General features: G+C 39.7%; 3 protein-coding genes across 9 annotated transcripts in view; 2 read left to right on the forward strand and 1 right to left on the reverse strand.

The window, feature by feature from the left end:
• The first annotated feature begins 589 nt into the window (after positions 1-589).
• Positions 590-6,818, forward strand: krit1 (KRIT1 ankyrin repeat containing). The gene is made up of 17 exons (XM_067499144.1): positions 590-744; positions 1,754-1,923; positions 2,018-2,174; positions 2,372-2,464; positions 2,556-2,685; positions 2,770-3,013; positions 3,202-3,317; positions 3,406-3,549; positions 3,627-3,783; positions 3,972-4,079; positions 4,349-4,505; positions 4,750-4,901; positions 5,045-5,211; positions 5,429-5,516; positions 5,614-5,820; positions 6,292-6,408; positions 6,496-6,818. The coding sequence occupies exons 2-17, from the start codon at positions 1,822-1,824 to the stop codon at positions 6,583-6,585; spliced, it is 2,229 nt and encodes a 742-aa protein (XP_067355245.1). The 5' UTR covers positions 590-744; positions 1,754-1,821; the 3' UTR covers positions 6,586-6,818.
• Positions 6,819-7,752: 934 nt separating this feature from the next.
• Positions 7,753-13,202, forward strand: cyp51 (cytochrome P450, family 51). Its single transcript, XM_067499156.1, has 10 exons — positions 7,753-8,086; positions 8,162-8,260; positions 9,009-9,185; positions 9,352-9,478; positions 9,810-9,984; positions 10,130-10,249; positions 10,352-10,547; positions 10,670-10,765; positions 10,959-11,127; positions 11,921-13,202. Exons 1-10 carry the CDS (start codon positions 7,925-7,927, stop codon positions 12,097-12,099), a joined length of 1,500 nt encoding a protein of 499 aa, XP_067355257.1. The 5' UTR covers positions 7,753-7,924; the 3' UTR covers positions 12,100-13,202.
• A 76-nt stretch (positions 13,203-13,278) lies between these two features.
• Positions 13,279-15,727, reverse strand: part of akap9 (A kinase (PRKA) anchor protein 9) — a 60,400-nt gene continuing 57,951 nt past the window's right edge. For 6 of the 7 annotated variants that reach the window (XM_067499122.1, XM_067499096.1, XM_067499112.1 and 3 more), the window contains 6 exons: positions 15,466-15,669; positions 15,043-15,275; positions 14,831-14,925; positions 14,599-14,746; positions 13,941-14,083; positions 13,279-13,806 (listed from right to left, as the gene is read on the reverse strand). In XM_067499122.1, coding sequence (XP_067355223.1) covers positions 13,763-13,806; positions 13,941-14,083; positions 14,599-14,746; positions 14,831-14,925; positions 15,043-15,275; positions 15,466-15,669 — 867 coding nt within the window. In that variant the 3' untranslated portion in view covers positions 13,279-13,762. The remainder of the gene's footprint in view (positions 13,807-13,940; positions 14,084-14,598; positions 14,747-14,830; positions 14,926-15,042; positions 15,276-15,465; positions 15,670-15,727) is intronic. The other variant, XM_067499105.1, reaches the window with a different exon arrangement.

Raw genomic sequence — 15,727 nt, forward strand, 5'->3', positions numbered from 1 at the left:
ATAAGGCTTTAACATAACAAAATGTGGAAAAAGTTAAGCGTTAATACTTTTTGGATGCACTTTAAAATACATTCTCTAGAGAGATAATAAGACTTACAATGCTCATGAAAAACCTATTCAAGTAGAATAAAAATAATCATGTATCAATTATAACAGTTAACCCACGAATAAGCTATATTGGCCTATATTAATTACGTTTAACATTTTTTTTTATAAAAAATGTTTTTCCAGAATCAAATTGTTAAAAAAATAAGCTTTCATCAAAATCATGTTCCTGGAAACGTCATTACATTAATAGTTCGTGACTCCTTCCTTTGAGTCAATTTCTATTCCTAAAGACACATTTTCCACGCTATTTTTGCTCATATAACTTTTAAATGAATCAGGCCTTTTATTAGAGCTCTTATTCCATTACTATTTAACACATATAAAGCACTATTAAAACCTGCACTGGAACAAATGAATGTCCAAACTAGAGCATGATGCGCTGCTGCACGCACTGAGTCCCCCTCACCACCAGAGTCCTCTGTTGTTCGGCAGGAGCTGCTTCAGTGAAACGCGATTCCTCTGTTTGTCTCAGCAGCCCTGCCCCAAAGGCCCGCAGCAGCACACAAATGTCTGCTCGGAAAGTTGACCCGGACCAGTGTCCCGGCTGCGCGCTGATGGGTTTGATCCTGTAGAGAGTCTCTGGTAGCCGAGAAAAGCTGCGTGTGGCCCATTTGAGGAAAAGTCGCGTCGCTTTCGGTGAGTTTTAGCTGCAGATCGAGCGGAAAAAAAGCAGCGATGAGTGAGGAGGGGTAGCATCCCGGCTACAGCTGCTGATTCAGGGTAAAAAAGTTGGTCGTGCTTGGTGTTCATGACAAAATAAATGGACACTACATGGACCCGGCATCATAGACCAAAACAGAGATAAACACAGTAAACGAGCGACACCATGTTATGAAACGTTGTTTCAAGACAACAGTTTGGTTTCCGGGGCGTGACTTTCTTTTGAACTCAACAAGTTGATATCTGAAATGATGTTACTTAAACACACAGTTACTATTGTTATAATTCTGCTTTATAATAGTTTTGCACATGACTTACACAAGTGTTCTTTGTTTATTTGATTTATTTCTTAGTAGAAAACCTGAGCTCGACTGACATGCAGATGTTTATAAATTACTATGACACATTCGTAAAACAGGATAAAATGTTGAGATGCCTCCATAATGTGCCATTATGTATTGTAACAGTCTAAGGTATCGCTGGTGTTTTTGTTTTTTGTATTATTATTTGCCTTATACACTAAAGGTTATAGGACATAAATATTGGTCTAAGGTATTATATAAACAATGTATAAGCGATGGTTGACAGCCATAACAGATTGCCTCACTGTTAGGGAATTGAATTAGGATGGTATAATGAGGCGGATCAATAAGAATAAACAGTTGAGTGTTGCAAACTTTCATATGCATGGACGTATTATTTCATCTCTGTTTTTAAAGTGATTTTATGGTTCATTTATATTATTTTCTGAACTTCATGTGCATGCATTATAGCCACAGAAGTAATAAATGTTTGGCCAGACACCAGAGAACCAATATAATACTTGTGTGTGAAAAGGGGAATATTGGCCACCACAGAAGTAATAGTGACTAACAGATGTTTTTTTCAATTTGTGTGCCCTCATTCATACAATTGTATTTATTCAAAAATATAGAACATGTCAGTAACCATGTCATATAACGATACCTGTGACTTTCTTTTTCAGGCATGCCTCTCCACAGCATTTGGCCTTTGATTAGGATGTGTTGTCGGGACTGAGGAAAGGTCAGCGCAATGGGCAATGAGGATAGCCTTGAGGATGTGTATGTCGCTGTCATTCGACCAAAGAATCAAGTCAGCCTGAGCGCAAAGGAGTACAGAGCCAAAGCCTATGAGGTAAAAGTGCGCGATCCATCAAGAAAAAAAATATACAGCAACATACGTGAACAAAATAGAAAACATATCACATTTTCCTTTGGTGCTTGTGAAGATCCTGTTAAGAGAGGTGCCTTTGGAGGGGAAGGAGAAGAAAAGAAAGAAAGTCCTCCTGTCGACAAAGATCCAACCAGGAGGAGACAAATCTAAACCCATATTGGATTATGTCGATGAAACAATCAGACCAATAACAAATAATCAAGGCTTTATAGGTGAGTCTGAGAAATTTTTGACATTTAATTTCATGCATATTTCTAACTTTAGGAGTAAATGAAAAAGTTCCAGACCTATAGCCTCATTTAAAATACTGGTGTAGTCGCTCTGTGGCTCGTGACCTCGTTACAGGTTGAACAAATGTGTGAGTTGCAAGCAGTGAAATTAAACCTCTAAACACAGTTCTGGTTTGCAGGGAAACGTGTGGTGCACATGAAGAAATTTCCACTCGATGGAGACCGTGAAGGGAAAGAGGCCTCTCTTTTTGTTGTGCCAGTCAGTGTTAAAGGTGAGCAAAAACAGTGAGTCTACAGAACTTGGGTTTAAACTGTACACATTTTATAGTAATGAGTCTGACCCTATTAAGTTCTTCTTAACAGAAAACAGCAAGTCTGTCCACAGCGCTGGGGGCCCCAGCTTCTACTGCTTCCAGGACATCATACGTGTCTGCAGTGAGACCAGCCCTCACTTCTGCTCCATCACATCCAAGATGCTCCTGGCCTTAGACAAGTAAGAGTATTTTTAAAAACATGTCAGTTCTTTTGCAAGCAAATGACTTTTAAGATGAGGCTTTAACCTCTTTGACCTCCACAGGTGGTTAGCAGAGCAGCACACTGTACCTCACGCCATCCCGGCTTTGTTCCGGCCAGCACCTGTAGAGCGGGTGAAGACCAACGTCAGCAACCCGGCCTACAGCAGTGAAGGAAAACTGAGTGATGAGGGTCTGCACATGGGCTACACTGCCCTGGAGATCAAGAGCAAGATGATGTCTCTGGAGAAGGCAGACATGTGCATTCATAACCCGCTCTATGGCTCAGACCTGCAGTACACAAACCGGGTGAGCAGTAATGGTGACATGATATTTGTTTAAAGAAAGATGTTTCTACATTTAAACATCTGATTATATTTTATTTATTTATTTAGTTGTTTTCTTAAGGACCATTCTCAAATAAAACTACATCTTTAATTATAGAGATTGAGGATATATCTGCCATTTAACCTAACTCTCCTTTCCATTTATTGCAGGTGGACAAAGTTATCATCAACCCCTACTTTGGGCTTGGAGCACCAGACTACTCCAAAATCCAGATCCCCAAGAGGGAAAAGTGGCAACATGGCCCCAACTGTGTGACAGAAGACAAGTAAGACATGGAGGAACCTACACTGTCAATAGTGTCACACCATCTCTTTCTTCTTGGGGATCATAAAAAAATGCAATTTTTTTTATAGGGATCGCCAATGGGTGGATGACTTCCCGCTCCACCGCAGTGCCCTTGAAGGAGACACAGAGCTGCTGTCTAAGCTTCTGGACAGCAGTTTCTCAGTCAAGCAACTGGACAATGACCACTGGGCTCCCATTCACTATGCCTGCTGGTCAGTCTGATGGTTGTCCTGAAGTACCCATAAGTTCTTATTTTTGTTGTGATTAATTTTTTTTCTGTTCCATCCAGGCATGGTAAAGTTGAGGCCACAAAGCTGTTACTAGAGAAAGGTAACTGTAACCCAAACATGCTGAACGGCCAGCTCAGCTCCCCTCTGCACTTTGCGGCAAGAGGAGGCCATGCAGAGATAGTACAGCTCCTCCTGCAGCACCCGGAAATTGACCGGGTATGAAATTAGATGTTTCTGTTCAATCATCAGGAACATTACATTTGTTTGTGCAATGTGCATGTACTGTAATAATGTACAGTGCAGAAATTGTAGTTAATGTGATTCAACTTTTTGTTGCTGATTTAGACAAAACATTTATGTGTGATATTGCAGTTCAGTTCACAATTGATTTTTTCCACCACCAGCACATAGAAGACCAGCAAAAGAAAACGCCTCTACAAGTGTGTGAGGAGAACAAACAGAACGAATGGGAGGAGACGGTGAAACTTCTGCAGCAAGCCAGCTGCAAACCTGTGAGTCACACTTCAGACATGACACCAAAATGTGATGCAAATGACCACATTTAGAGACCACATTTAGTTGTGTTTAGCTGCTGTGGATTGTCTTAATGTCTGCACACATTAAAGTGCTCTGTGTGGTAAGTTTATAAAACATGGCTCTGTGTTTTGGCATGGTAGTAAAGTCTGTTGATCACTAAATGTTGCTTTTTCCACAAGCATATATACTGTAGATTGGTTTTGTTGTTTCAGCTAGTTTTGTTTATTGTGTGTGTCTTCAACAGTATGAGAAGGTGCGTATCTATCGCATGGATGGCTCGTATCGCTCTGTGGAGCTAAAGTACGGCAACAACACAACAGTTCAGCAGATCATGGAGGGCATGCGTCTTTCTCAGGACACCCAACAGTACTTCACCATCTGGATCTGTTCCGAGAACCTGCGTGAGTCCATGTGTCACCCATCAATTTATCCTGGGGTTACAAATGCACCTGTAACCAAACATCAGAATTCTTTTTACATCAGCAGAAGTTTAGATAAAGTTGCATAGTGCAGTTTTGATTCAGTAACTGCAAAAACACCCTGATACTATTCTACAGAGACAGATTATTTTCATATTTCAATATTTTAAATCACTTTCATCATGCTTTAAGTGGCTAAATGCAGGGCGTGTGTATTGTGTTTCAGACCTGCAGCTGAAGCCATACCATAAGCCCCTGCAGCACCTGCGCATCTGGACAGAGATTGTAACAGACCTGACAGTGCTGGATCCTCAAAGGGAAACACCACAGCTTTTCCTTCGCAGGGATGTCAGGTTGCCTCTTGAAATTGAGAAAAAGGTAGCTCACATTTTCCAAGATCCAATTCATTTCAGTATACTCTGTGTATCCTCCTTTATAAGTCATCTGTAACAGATACAGCTGGGGTGAAAGTTCTGAAAACCATTCTTCAAAAACTGTTCCTCCTTACTGTTTCGCTTCAGGTGGAGGATCCGCTAGCTATCCTCATCCTGTTTGACGAGGCACGTCACTGCCTCCTAAAGGGCTTCTTTCCTGCTCCGGACAGCAAGCTGATAACACTGGCCAGTCTCCTCCTGCAGATCATCTACGGCAACTATGAGAGCAAGAAACACAAGCAAGGCTTCCTAAAGTAAGACAGTTTTTATATATATATAAAATATTATATTATATTTAGACTAACATATACAGTACCACACTTATGTCAGATGTAATAAAATTAACTTTGTTCTGTGTGATCAGATATGTATGAATAAAAATCAGGTTATTTTTACTATGTGGTGTAAAACTGATTTGAATCCTGTTTTAACTGAATAAAGACACTATATTTCTCTGTTTTAACTCATCAGTGAGGAAAACTTAAAGTCAATTGTGCCGATATCTAAGGTGAAAAGCAAAGCGTACCACTGGACCAACAGGATTCTACACGAATACAAAGTAGACTCCTTTTTTTTCAAACATTTATTTTTGCATCTACATGAAATGCAGTGTTTCCCTGAGCTGACCAAGTGTTTTTTCCCTCCAACATCAACAGGCTCTGAGTACCAGTGAGGGGGTGAGCAAAGAGATGCACCACCTGCAGCGACTCTTCTTGCAGAACTGCTGGGACATCCCCACCTACGGAGCAGCATTCTTCACAGGCCAGGTTTACACCAAAGCCAGTGCCAGCAACCACAAAGTGATTCGCGTCTATGTCGGAGTCAACACGAAGGGGCTGCATCTTATGAATATGGAGACTAAGGTATTAAACCATCGTTCTTTTTCTGCAAACTTCAGCTTTGCAAATTTTCACATGCAGCCTGTGAAGGGCATGAAGGGCAGTCTCAATGCACTGTGTCGTTTCTGTCTGCAGAATATACAGCTGCAGTTTGTGTGGAATGAAGAAAGTTTTCACCTCATAATTAAAATTCTCATCTCAATAAATCCAAACTTATTCCAAAGAACACAATGCTTGGTCCCATTCAGTGCAGATTTTTTTCAAAGACAGTTCTGTTCAATGCAATAGTTAAGAATGAGGCAGAGTAGCATCAGCTTTTATATGAGTGAAGGATTAATGGCTACATTTTAGTTTAGGTTGAGCTATTCCTTTAAGATTACTGAGATTTTTTGTTAAAACATGATTGGACTGCATAACAGTTTATGTTGTTTGTGATTTAATTAAATCTGTGGAATGATGCTCATATAATACTCTGCCACATCTCTGTGCTCACAGGTCCTTCTCATCAGTTTAGAGTATGGCACATTCATGTGGCAGCTTGGACACGCTGACCAGTACTTTCAGATACACAGTGGTGATAACAAAATGAACTTCATTGTGCACACAAAGCAGGTAGGAATGATATCTTTTTATTTTGTATTTACATATCGAAATGATTGTTGTCAAGTTTCTGTTATGTCATTAATTATTTATTCACAGGCTGGACTTATCGTGAAGCTTTTAATGAAGCTGAGTGGACAGATGACTCCAAATGATAAATCTGTTACAGACAAATATGCCTATGGCTGAACTGTTGAAGATACCACATCTGCCAAGATCCTAGTGCAGGTTCTTGTGACTGAATGTCATCTTACTGCAATAGGGGAGCAAAGTCATGCTCTCTAGAAATGGCTCATTTTGTATATTAGGCTCACCAATATATTTCACAATTTTCACTTTGTACTTTTACAGTTCATATATTTTGAATGCATGTACATAATTTTATTTAATGTGTTGTCTTAATAAACACACTGATGTATGAATTAACCTGTATTTTTCATTTGAAACTTTCAAAATACAAAAGTACAAGTACACTAAGAAGTAGCATTTGTCTGGGCATCAATTTGTGCTAAAAAAAACTCTTTCAAACATTACTGAATTTGATGCAGTTGATAAAATGTGCTAAATAATATTTCTGCAGAAATAAAAAAATTGTTCTGCGATAATAAAAAATGAGGAACAAAGATCCCTGTTGCTGTGCAACATGGTGTGAAACAAACCAGCGTTGCTCTGGATTCACAGGATTTTTTTTTTTCCTTCAATCACAGTTTCCTGGCACCACTGCTGAAAAACGTACTCCGATCTTATTCTTACATAAAAGCATGATTATTGTTGTTAACTTGATTAACTTGATTGTCTTTAATATTAAGAGTCTGCGTATGCAAAGTAGCTGAAGGTGTCAAATACGTGTTGGCAAGTAATAAGTACGACATTCCCCTATGAAATGAAGTGGAATAATACAAAAAATAAAGTGCGTGCCTCACGTTGTAATCGAGTAAATGTGCCCTGATTACTACCAGTTACTACTAATGAACGGGACAAGTCTGGATGTGAATAAAGATAATCATAAAATATTCCAATGTGAGATTGCACTCAAACCCCCCCGGGGTCGCAGAAGGACCTCACCTTTAGACACTAAAATGCCCCCAAACCTGCGTGCTCTGCATTTACCGTAAACTTGTTAACTTGTTTTACGGTTAATGAATGTGTTTAACGCTCTTTCAAATATGGTAAAACAAGTGCTGTCTATCAAATGTCTTTTCCATCGCTGTTCGTCCTACCAAAGTGACATCATATAGCAAGACATGGGTTCAGGTAGCATCAGCCAATCACAGCGGCAGTAGCTTAACTGACATGCGGTCATTAGCCAATAGTAAGCCTCCGTTAGTCAGGCGGGGGCAGGACCTGTAGCTACAGGTAGAGACTTTGGGGAAATATAACGGTAACCCACTAAACAGCGTTAGAGCGAAGTGGCAGTTCATACGTCTGATAGTTCTGCATCATGCGAAACACCGGAGTGCACATCCAGGTTCCGGGGAGCGAGTGAATAGTGTGTTCTGGGTTGTCATACGGAGCCGAGGACATTGAAATGTCGATGCAGCTGTATCAGCTGAGCAGCAAACTGCTCGGGGACACCGTTGGTAAGATGAACGATAACCTCACCTCCATAGTGCTGGCTGCTTCTGCTCTCACTCTCACCCTGGGATATATCTCCAAACTGCTGCTCAGACAGTCCTCTGACAAGGATCTGGTGAGTCACGATCAGAAAGTCAGTACCAAAAATGCCAAGTGGCTGTATTCATCATTCACTGGTTGTTTCTTCTAGAAATGTCCTCCTTACATACCCTCCAGCATCCCCTTCCTGGGCCATGCCATTGCATTTGGGAAAAGTCCCATTGAATTTCTGGAGAATGCTTATGAAAAAGTGAGTATTAAACTGTAAGACAACGTACAGATAGATAAACACAATAGATACAACACAATATTATAATTGATTTTTATCATGAAATTATACCTGTCTAACAATGTGGGAGTTGAAATAATTAGTTGCATAGAAAATGAAATAGAAACTCTTTCAGAAACTACTATCATGATTAATCTACTTAGTCATTTCATTTTTCAAGCCAGAAATTACTGTCTGTTGGTTAAAGCTTCGTAAAAGTGATGATTTTTACCTTTATTTTACATATTGATCAAATATGTAAATTGGATATTTGTTGGATTCACACTCTTTTGTGAATCTAGTGCTTTGGGAAACTATAGCTCTTTTAATTATAGCATTTTGTAATCAAAGGGATTAATGGGGAAAGACTGGCAGGTTAGTCAATAATTAAAATGTTCAATAGTTGCAGTACTGCAATATATAGATAATACATCAGCTAATGACGAAAATGCTCATCAGATTGATTGGTAAACAAATAGTTTCAGCTCTGTGTTACAGTTGTATTCATGCAAAGACACATATCTCTTTGGTCTATGACATTTTCCCTCTTACACACAGTTAATTACACACCTATTTTAGGTTTTTTAGTTTGTGGTTCTGAACTGTCTGAAGACTAAAATAATTTGTGTCTACTTGTGAGCTATCATTAACAATTGCAAGCAGGAGATTGTCTTGATACTCGTCTGACCTATTTTGCCCTTTTACTCTCATGCTGTCCTCACACATATAGTATGGCCCTGTGTTCAGTTTCACGATGGTGGGGAAAACGTTTACCTATCTGCTGGGCAGTGAAGCAGCCTCACTGATGTTCAATAGCAAGAATGAGGACCTGAACGCTGAGGACGTCTACTCCAGACTGACCACTCCAGTGTTTGGCAAAGGTGTAGCCTACGATGTGCCAAACCCTGTGAGTTCATCTGAGCTATCAGACGACACCGATGACAAATTCAGATTACTACAACATAGAAAGATGCAAAATCAACAAATTTTACCTGGTTACTAACAAAAGGAATCACTGCACTTGCTGTTGTATCAAATCAGCTGTAATAAACAATTTCTTAAATGTGCTTCAGATCTTTCTGGAACAAAAGAAGATGTTGAAGAGTGGTCTTAATATTGCACATTTTAAGGAACATGTCAAGATTATCGAGGCTGAGACCATTGACTACTTTCAGAGATGGGGAGACAGTGGGGAGAGAAGTAAGATGCTTTTCAGATGTCTTATTTAAAACCTGTATTAAAATATTAACAAATTAACCTTTAATTGGACATCCTCCAGGTTGTTTAGTTGCTTTAAACAAATGTTTTATAGAGTAATAGTTGTAGTAATGTGTTATGAGTATTTTTGTTTATCTGTAAAATTATAACTCTGTTTTTGGAATTGTCAGTTTTGCTGCCAGCAAATATGTATTAATTTACTTAACTATGGTTTAAACAACATTTGTAAGTAATGTTAAGTACGTAAGGTTGTATAATTGTCACACTGGCGGTACTAACAAAACTAAGTAAACCTTTTTCTTTCCCATGTCAGATCTGTTTGAAGCCCTGTCTGAGCTGATCATCCTGACAGCCAGCAGTTGCCTTCATGGGAAGGAGATCCGCAGCATGTTGAACGAGCAAGTGGCCCAGCTTTATGCTGACTTGGACGGAGGGTTCACCCATGCTGCCTGGCTCCTTCCTGGGTGGTTGCCCCTGCCCAGCTTCAGGTAACACTCCCGGAGGAGCTTAAGACAAACACTTGAAGAAGAAACTAAAGCATCAGTAGAATAATTCAGTATGGAAATTATTTATAATTGATGAAGTAGGACTTTTAAAAAAATTATTAAACTATTTAACTGTTCTTTTGGTTAGGAAGAGGGACAGAGCTCACAGAGAGATCAAGAACATCTTCTTTAAGGTGATTCAGAAGCGCAGGAGATCTGGAGAGAAAGTGGACGACATCCTGCAGACCCTCATTGATGCCACCTACAAGTAGGTGACCTTCAGTCATTTAAGTCATTCAAACTGAATAAGCAAACCCATAGCTGCTATGTAGAATCTCAAAGCCCCCAAATTACTTTGGTTTCTCTCCAGAGATGGACGACCCCTGAGCGATAACGAGATTGCAGGGATGCTGATTGGTCTTCTCCTGGCAGGTCAGCACACATCCTCCACCACCAGTGCCTGGATGGGATTTTTCCTGGCCAGAGACAAAGATTTGCAGCAGCGCTGCTACGCTGAGCAGAAGACCGTGTGTGGAGAAGACCTGCCTCCACTTGACTTTGATCAGGTAAGAATCTCCTGTTTAGCAGAATCAATGATTTGGAGTTTGATAAATATGATGATCATATTTTTAGAATTTTAGAACATTGATTTAAACACTTAACAATCCCATCCTGGTGGTGTTTCTAGCTAAAGGATCTCAGTTTGCTGGAGCGTTGTCTAAAGGAGACCCTACGACTCCGCCCGCCCATCATGACTATGATGAGGATGGCTCGCTCTCCTCAGGTAAGAACACCTGAAGTATACATACTACATATTCTCTACATTTGTTCTAGGTAAATGTCCTGAATCATAACAATTACATTATTTTAAAATTAGCTGTTCTCTTGACATATGAACACAACACATTCTTCTATTACAACTTAAATCTTCGGTGCTGGATACTCAACTCAAAACTTTATGTTTCTTTTTCCCTTAGACTGCAGCAGGATACACCATCCCTGTGGGGCACCAAGTCTGTGTCTCTCCAACAGTCAATCATCGTCTGCACGACACTTGGGTGGAGAGGATGGAGTTCAACCCTGAAAGATACATTGGTGACAACCCTGCTGCAGGGGAGAAGTTTGCCTATGTGCCATTTGGAGCAGGTTTGAAAAATAAGTTTCAAATTGAAGATTGTGTATGAGTGAAATCTGCTATATCAATAATCCTTTATTTATTGTGAATAATTAGCCAAACTTAAATATTTATGTATGGAAAAGTATTTTCAAAGACGATATATCAAAGCCGATACCATGACGTTTTCCTGTAGAATTTACTTGTACAACTTAACAGTTTTTAGGTCCATCAAAGAAGGCAAGTTGTCCTGGTCCAATCGATTCCAATAAATTAATCAATAAATGTTGTTCTCGTCCAAAAGGAGTCCAAACTCTTTAGATATTTTTTTGTGAAACATTCCAGATTGATGAGCATTAACAACCTTTTATCTAATGTCTTGAGAAAACGTCTTTGTTTTAGACATGAGATATTCTAAAAACCTTTGTCAAGATCGAATTTTGATAGCGAAGACCCAGATTTCTTACTCCGACCTAGAGGTCCACATACTTTTGCCAAACCCAGATATTTAGTATTAGACAAGTTTCCACACTAAATAAGTGCAAATATAATAAAATAAATAAGTGCATTTTTGTTAAATTTTTTTAAGTGGGTTGGTTTCATCTAGTTTTAAGAGTTGCATGAAAGCCTTTTTACATAGTCCCAGTTTGTAGGCAGAGGACATACTTTTGCAACGCTATCTAAGGGATCAGCCCAATAAAAAGGGTTCAGTTACTTATGTGTACTTAAGAGCAAGCAATTTAAATGTATGTGCTTTAAAAAACTAAGGAGAGTCATGTTAAAAAAAAAAGTCAAACCTAACTCCAACTCTGGTCTTTGTCCCAGGCCGTCACCGTTGCATCGGGGAGAACTTTGCCTACGTCCAGATCAAAACCATCTGGTCTACTTTACTGCGCATGTATGAGTTCAATCTGGTGGACGGTTATTTCCCCACAATTAACTACACAACAATGATTCACACCCCACACAACCCCTTCATCAGATACAAGAAGAGGAAACAGTGAGAGACTGAAAGAAGATATGTGGATAACTGAAGGTTCAGGGACTTGGGTTTAAGAAGTCACTTTTGCACCATCACACCTGGCCTTTTGTTTCTTCTTTTTTCCTTTATTTTTTCAGAATTTCAAGATAATAGCTAATTTTAGAAACTGTGTCTCAGAGATAATTACTCTGTTGAGTTATTCTGACTTGAACAATGACCTACTGTGTAATATTCACAATGTGAATTCTTACAAAATAGAAACGGAGAAATAACAGAGTGCCTAGATGTTGATTTAACATCTCTGTTGAACAAACTGAGCCTGTGTCTATCCTACTAAAACTAGGAAAAGAGGTAAAAGTTTTTCCCCGTGGTTATTAAGTAAACTTTGTTAAAGTTGAAAGAAGATGAAAGTTTTAACTTCTCGAGCAGCTGGAAACAAATTCTCTATGAAATTTGTTAGCAGCTGTTCTGGAGCTGGAAGCTGTTGTGGAATTGTAGACGTTAAGGTTTAAAGTTTTCAAAGAACTTGTTGAGACTGAAATAAATCTGTTAAGTGTTAAAGTGACAACGTACATTTGACCATCTACAACTGCATGACAGTTGGGAAAACCTCATCTACTGAGGAACAGCGTGTGGTACAACTAAAATTGTATGAATTATGGATTATGAATATTGTATTATTTGGAAAGAAAATGAATTGTAGCGATATTGTTGTTGACCTTTGATTCAGAGAAACACCATGCTGTTTGTTTGCTGCACTGTGTCTGTGGAGGGTTTAATTAGAATGATGGTGCCACAGGTTGCCTGCTACTCAGGTTAAAGGTTGTTCAAATGATGCGTGGCATTACCTGAGGTCCCCACACTGCCCAGTAAGGTGTGGATAACGGTGCAAGTCCATCTTAACAGGTATAAGTCTAAGGTGGAGTGACTGAGACAAGTCAATAAAACTAGCAGAATAAATACCACACGGGTGAACATGGCCTTTAGACTGACTCTTTGACCATTCTGTGTGTGGACAAACCCTCATCAAAATTGACATATGTAAAATACCAGAAAAACTGTATGTACTGTATGTATGCCTATAAGATGCAACATCATTAAAAAAAAGAACGTTTGCTCTCTAAATGTTGTTTGTTTTCAGAAATATGACAATCACACAATCACAACAGTGCGTAAACAAAAAATTTTAAACAACTCTCACTTTCAAATAATGTAGTTGTCTTTATTTCAGTTTTTGACAAAATACCCAGAAAATTCAAAGCCCCTACGCTTTACAAAAATACGTTCTCTACAAATGTCCTCTGTTGTCAGTCCAGCCTAAACAAAACACAGTGTAGTGTAGTATATTCAGTAGCAGCCTCCTTAACAATAAACCCAAACATCCTCTACATAAACGGTCCACCCATACAACACAAACATATAAATTAATCACAAAGTCTTAAATTAGCATTAGACAAATTTACATGATTGTAGCTCATCCACAACAAAGAGGCAGATTTAATTACAAACATAGCTGTTTTTCAAGTGCTGGCAACGAGAAGCCTGGATAACAACGTGTCGTACACTAATAAAAAATGTGTTTTGGTCCACATGAAAAGTCCACATCAGAATGGTAGAAAACAGCAGAGGGCTCAGCACAAGAAAAGGCAACCAAGTTTCTTCAAGCCAAAGTAGCTTGTCAGCATCTATCTTCTCAAGCCAAAGTGCAATTGAGCGTATGACGAAGCACCTGAGCAGAAAATAAAATGAAATAAACAACATGAAACCTGGATTACATTTATAAATATACTGTAAAAAAAAAAACAACAAATACAGACAGAAAGATAACAGTAACCTGGTTACTCAAAAGATGTGTTCACCCACAGTTTGTGTTACCTGACGTCACACTTCCCAGCCTCCTCTGCAGGGCCTCCAATCTGGAGATGTAGTCAGTCAGTGCTCTGTCAGGGTCGTAATTCTCCAGGTGGGAACAAGTGAGAGGGCCATGATCTCCAGCTATGTGAAACCTACACAACAACAATTTTGAAAAATGTGGGGACATTGCAAATTGTCATCAGACTGGCAAGGATAACATCAAGCGCCAGTACTCTTTGACGGTAGTTACCATCTTTAACATCAGCCTCGATCTTTTCATTCGTTAGCTTTCTGAATCTACTACTGGTAACTACCAAATAAAACAGCAGAGGTCTCTCCGGGGTGTCTAGTGGACTATTGGTGTGATATAGATTCTTAAAGTACTGTACAGTACACTGACATTACAGCATCTGTCATTTTTTCTCTGTTCCATTATTTCCTGTACTGTCGATGTTCAAATAGAGGCATAAATACAGTTGCATAGAGGAGACGGTTTTATTGACTAAAGCAACACGTTTATCAATATGCGCCAGTCTTTTCTCTTTCAAAATGTTTGTTGTCCTTGATCTGAGAGGCACTAGATTCAGCTGCAAGTTGTTAGATGAAGTGCTGAGAACAACCTTCTGTTAAGATAAAAATAATTCTTAGTAGCAGCCAGAAGTTGTACCTGTGGTGTGTGGAGGAGATGGCTGATCTGGGAGATTCACGTCCACTTCGCCCCCTGCTGCTGGAGAGTCCTCCTCCTCCACTTCCTCTTTCTCTGGAGGTTTCCACACTGCCTGGATGAAGATACGGGGAGTCCCTCATGTCTGTTCCTGAGACAAAAAATTGCATTGAGAAGCATTTTAAAATTATATTACAACACACAGAAGCCACAAGACATAAAATGTTTCAGTTACCTAATGTCAGTCCTACTCCATTTTTGTTGACACTGCACGAGGTTGTCGGGCTCATCCCCGTTGCCTTGTGCCATCGCCTCACTAGGAAACGCATTCTGTGTTTACAAGGGACAAAAACAATTACTTTAAATTACCCTAAAAGTTACAGCCTATATTACTTCAAATTTGAAAAAAAAAAAAATCTACACAAAACCAGGTCTCCAGTTGCATACCTGGAGAGAGCGATAGAGACACGGACAGCAGAGCGGAAGCGCATCAGGCCCCGGCGACGCTGGTTAAGGGACTCCAGGCTGGAGAGTGATGGGCGGCCTCCAATCCTGGAGAGCAGAGCCAGTGTGGCTTCCTCACACTCTTGGAAGCCACCCAGCAGCAACAGCAGATATTTCTTCTGATAGACTAGTGCTTTGCGGAAGCTTTCTGACCTCAGGTACTTCCCATACATCCTCTACAAAAAGTGGAGAGATAAAGGGGGAAATTAGGGAGAAATTAAATTAAATTAAATTAAATTAATTAAATTTTTCCTGACAACGGTAAGTTGATCATTTATGCATCCAAACATCCACAAATACATTTTAACAGTTAACTAATTACAAACTAACTGAAAAGACAGAGACTTTTTGCTGTTATTCGCTGACCTTCAGTGCAGCATTGTCAGCCCCAGGGCCTGTTATCTCTCTCAAGGTGTGGGACCTGAGCTCTCCCCTTAGTCGGGTCACCTGGGACTGAGCCAGGTGCAAGGCTTTTTCCAGGTGGATCTTCTCTCGAGTCCAAGCCTCCCGCTCCTGGGAAAGTAGCAGACTTGCTGAGTCTGCCTTTGACACTCCTCTCCTGCTGCTGGACTGCAGGAAGACATTTTATTTAAGTCCACAGTATGGCATTGCAGGTAGTGAAAACAAA

The sequence above is a fragment of the Channa argus genome, chromosome 1 (genome assembly GCF_033026475.1).
Source record: "Channa argus isolate prfri chromosome 1, Channa argus male v1.0, whole genome shotgun sequence".
Lineage (NCBI taxonomy): Eukaryota > Metazoa > Chordata > Actinopteri > Anabantiformes > Channidae > Channa > Channa argus.

What these genes read in the sequence shown, in the direction of transcription:
- krit1 (XM_067499144.1), top strand. Translation starts at nt 1,822, where the DNA reads ATGGGCAATGAGGATAGCCTTGAGGATGTGTATGTCGCTGTCATTCGA. An exon ending in ACAGAGCCAAAGCCTATGAG is followed by an intron (nt 1,924 to 2,017) that starts GTAAAAGTGCGC and finishes GTGCTTGTGAAG; the next exon opens with ATCCTGTTAAGAGAGGTGCC. An exon ending in AACTGTGTGACAGAAGACAA is followed by an intron (nt 3,318 to 3,405) that starts GTAAGACATGGA and finishes TTTTTTTTATAG; the next exon opens with GGATCGCCAATGGGTGGATG.
- cyp51 (XM_067499156.1), top strand. Translation starts at nt 7,925, where the DNA reads ATGTCGATGCAGCTGTATCAGCTGAGCAGCAAACTGCTCGGGGACACC. An exon ending in AGTCCTCTGACAAGGATCTG is followed by an intron (nt 8,087 to 8,161) that starts GTGAGTCACGAT and finishes TGTTTCTTCTAG; the next exon opens with AAATGTCCTCCTTACATACC. An exon ending in CTCATTGATGCCACCTACAA is followed by an intron (nt 10,250 to 10,351) that starts GTAGGTGACCTT and finishes GTTTCTCTCCAG; the next exon opens with AGATGGACGACCCCTGAGCG.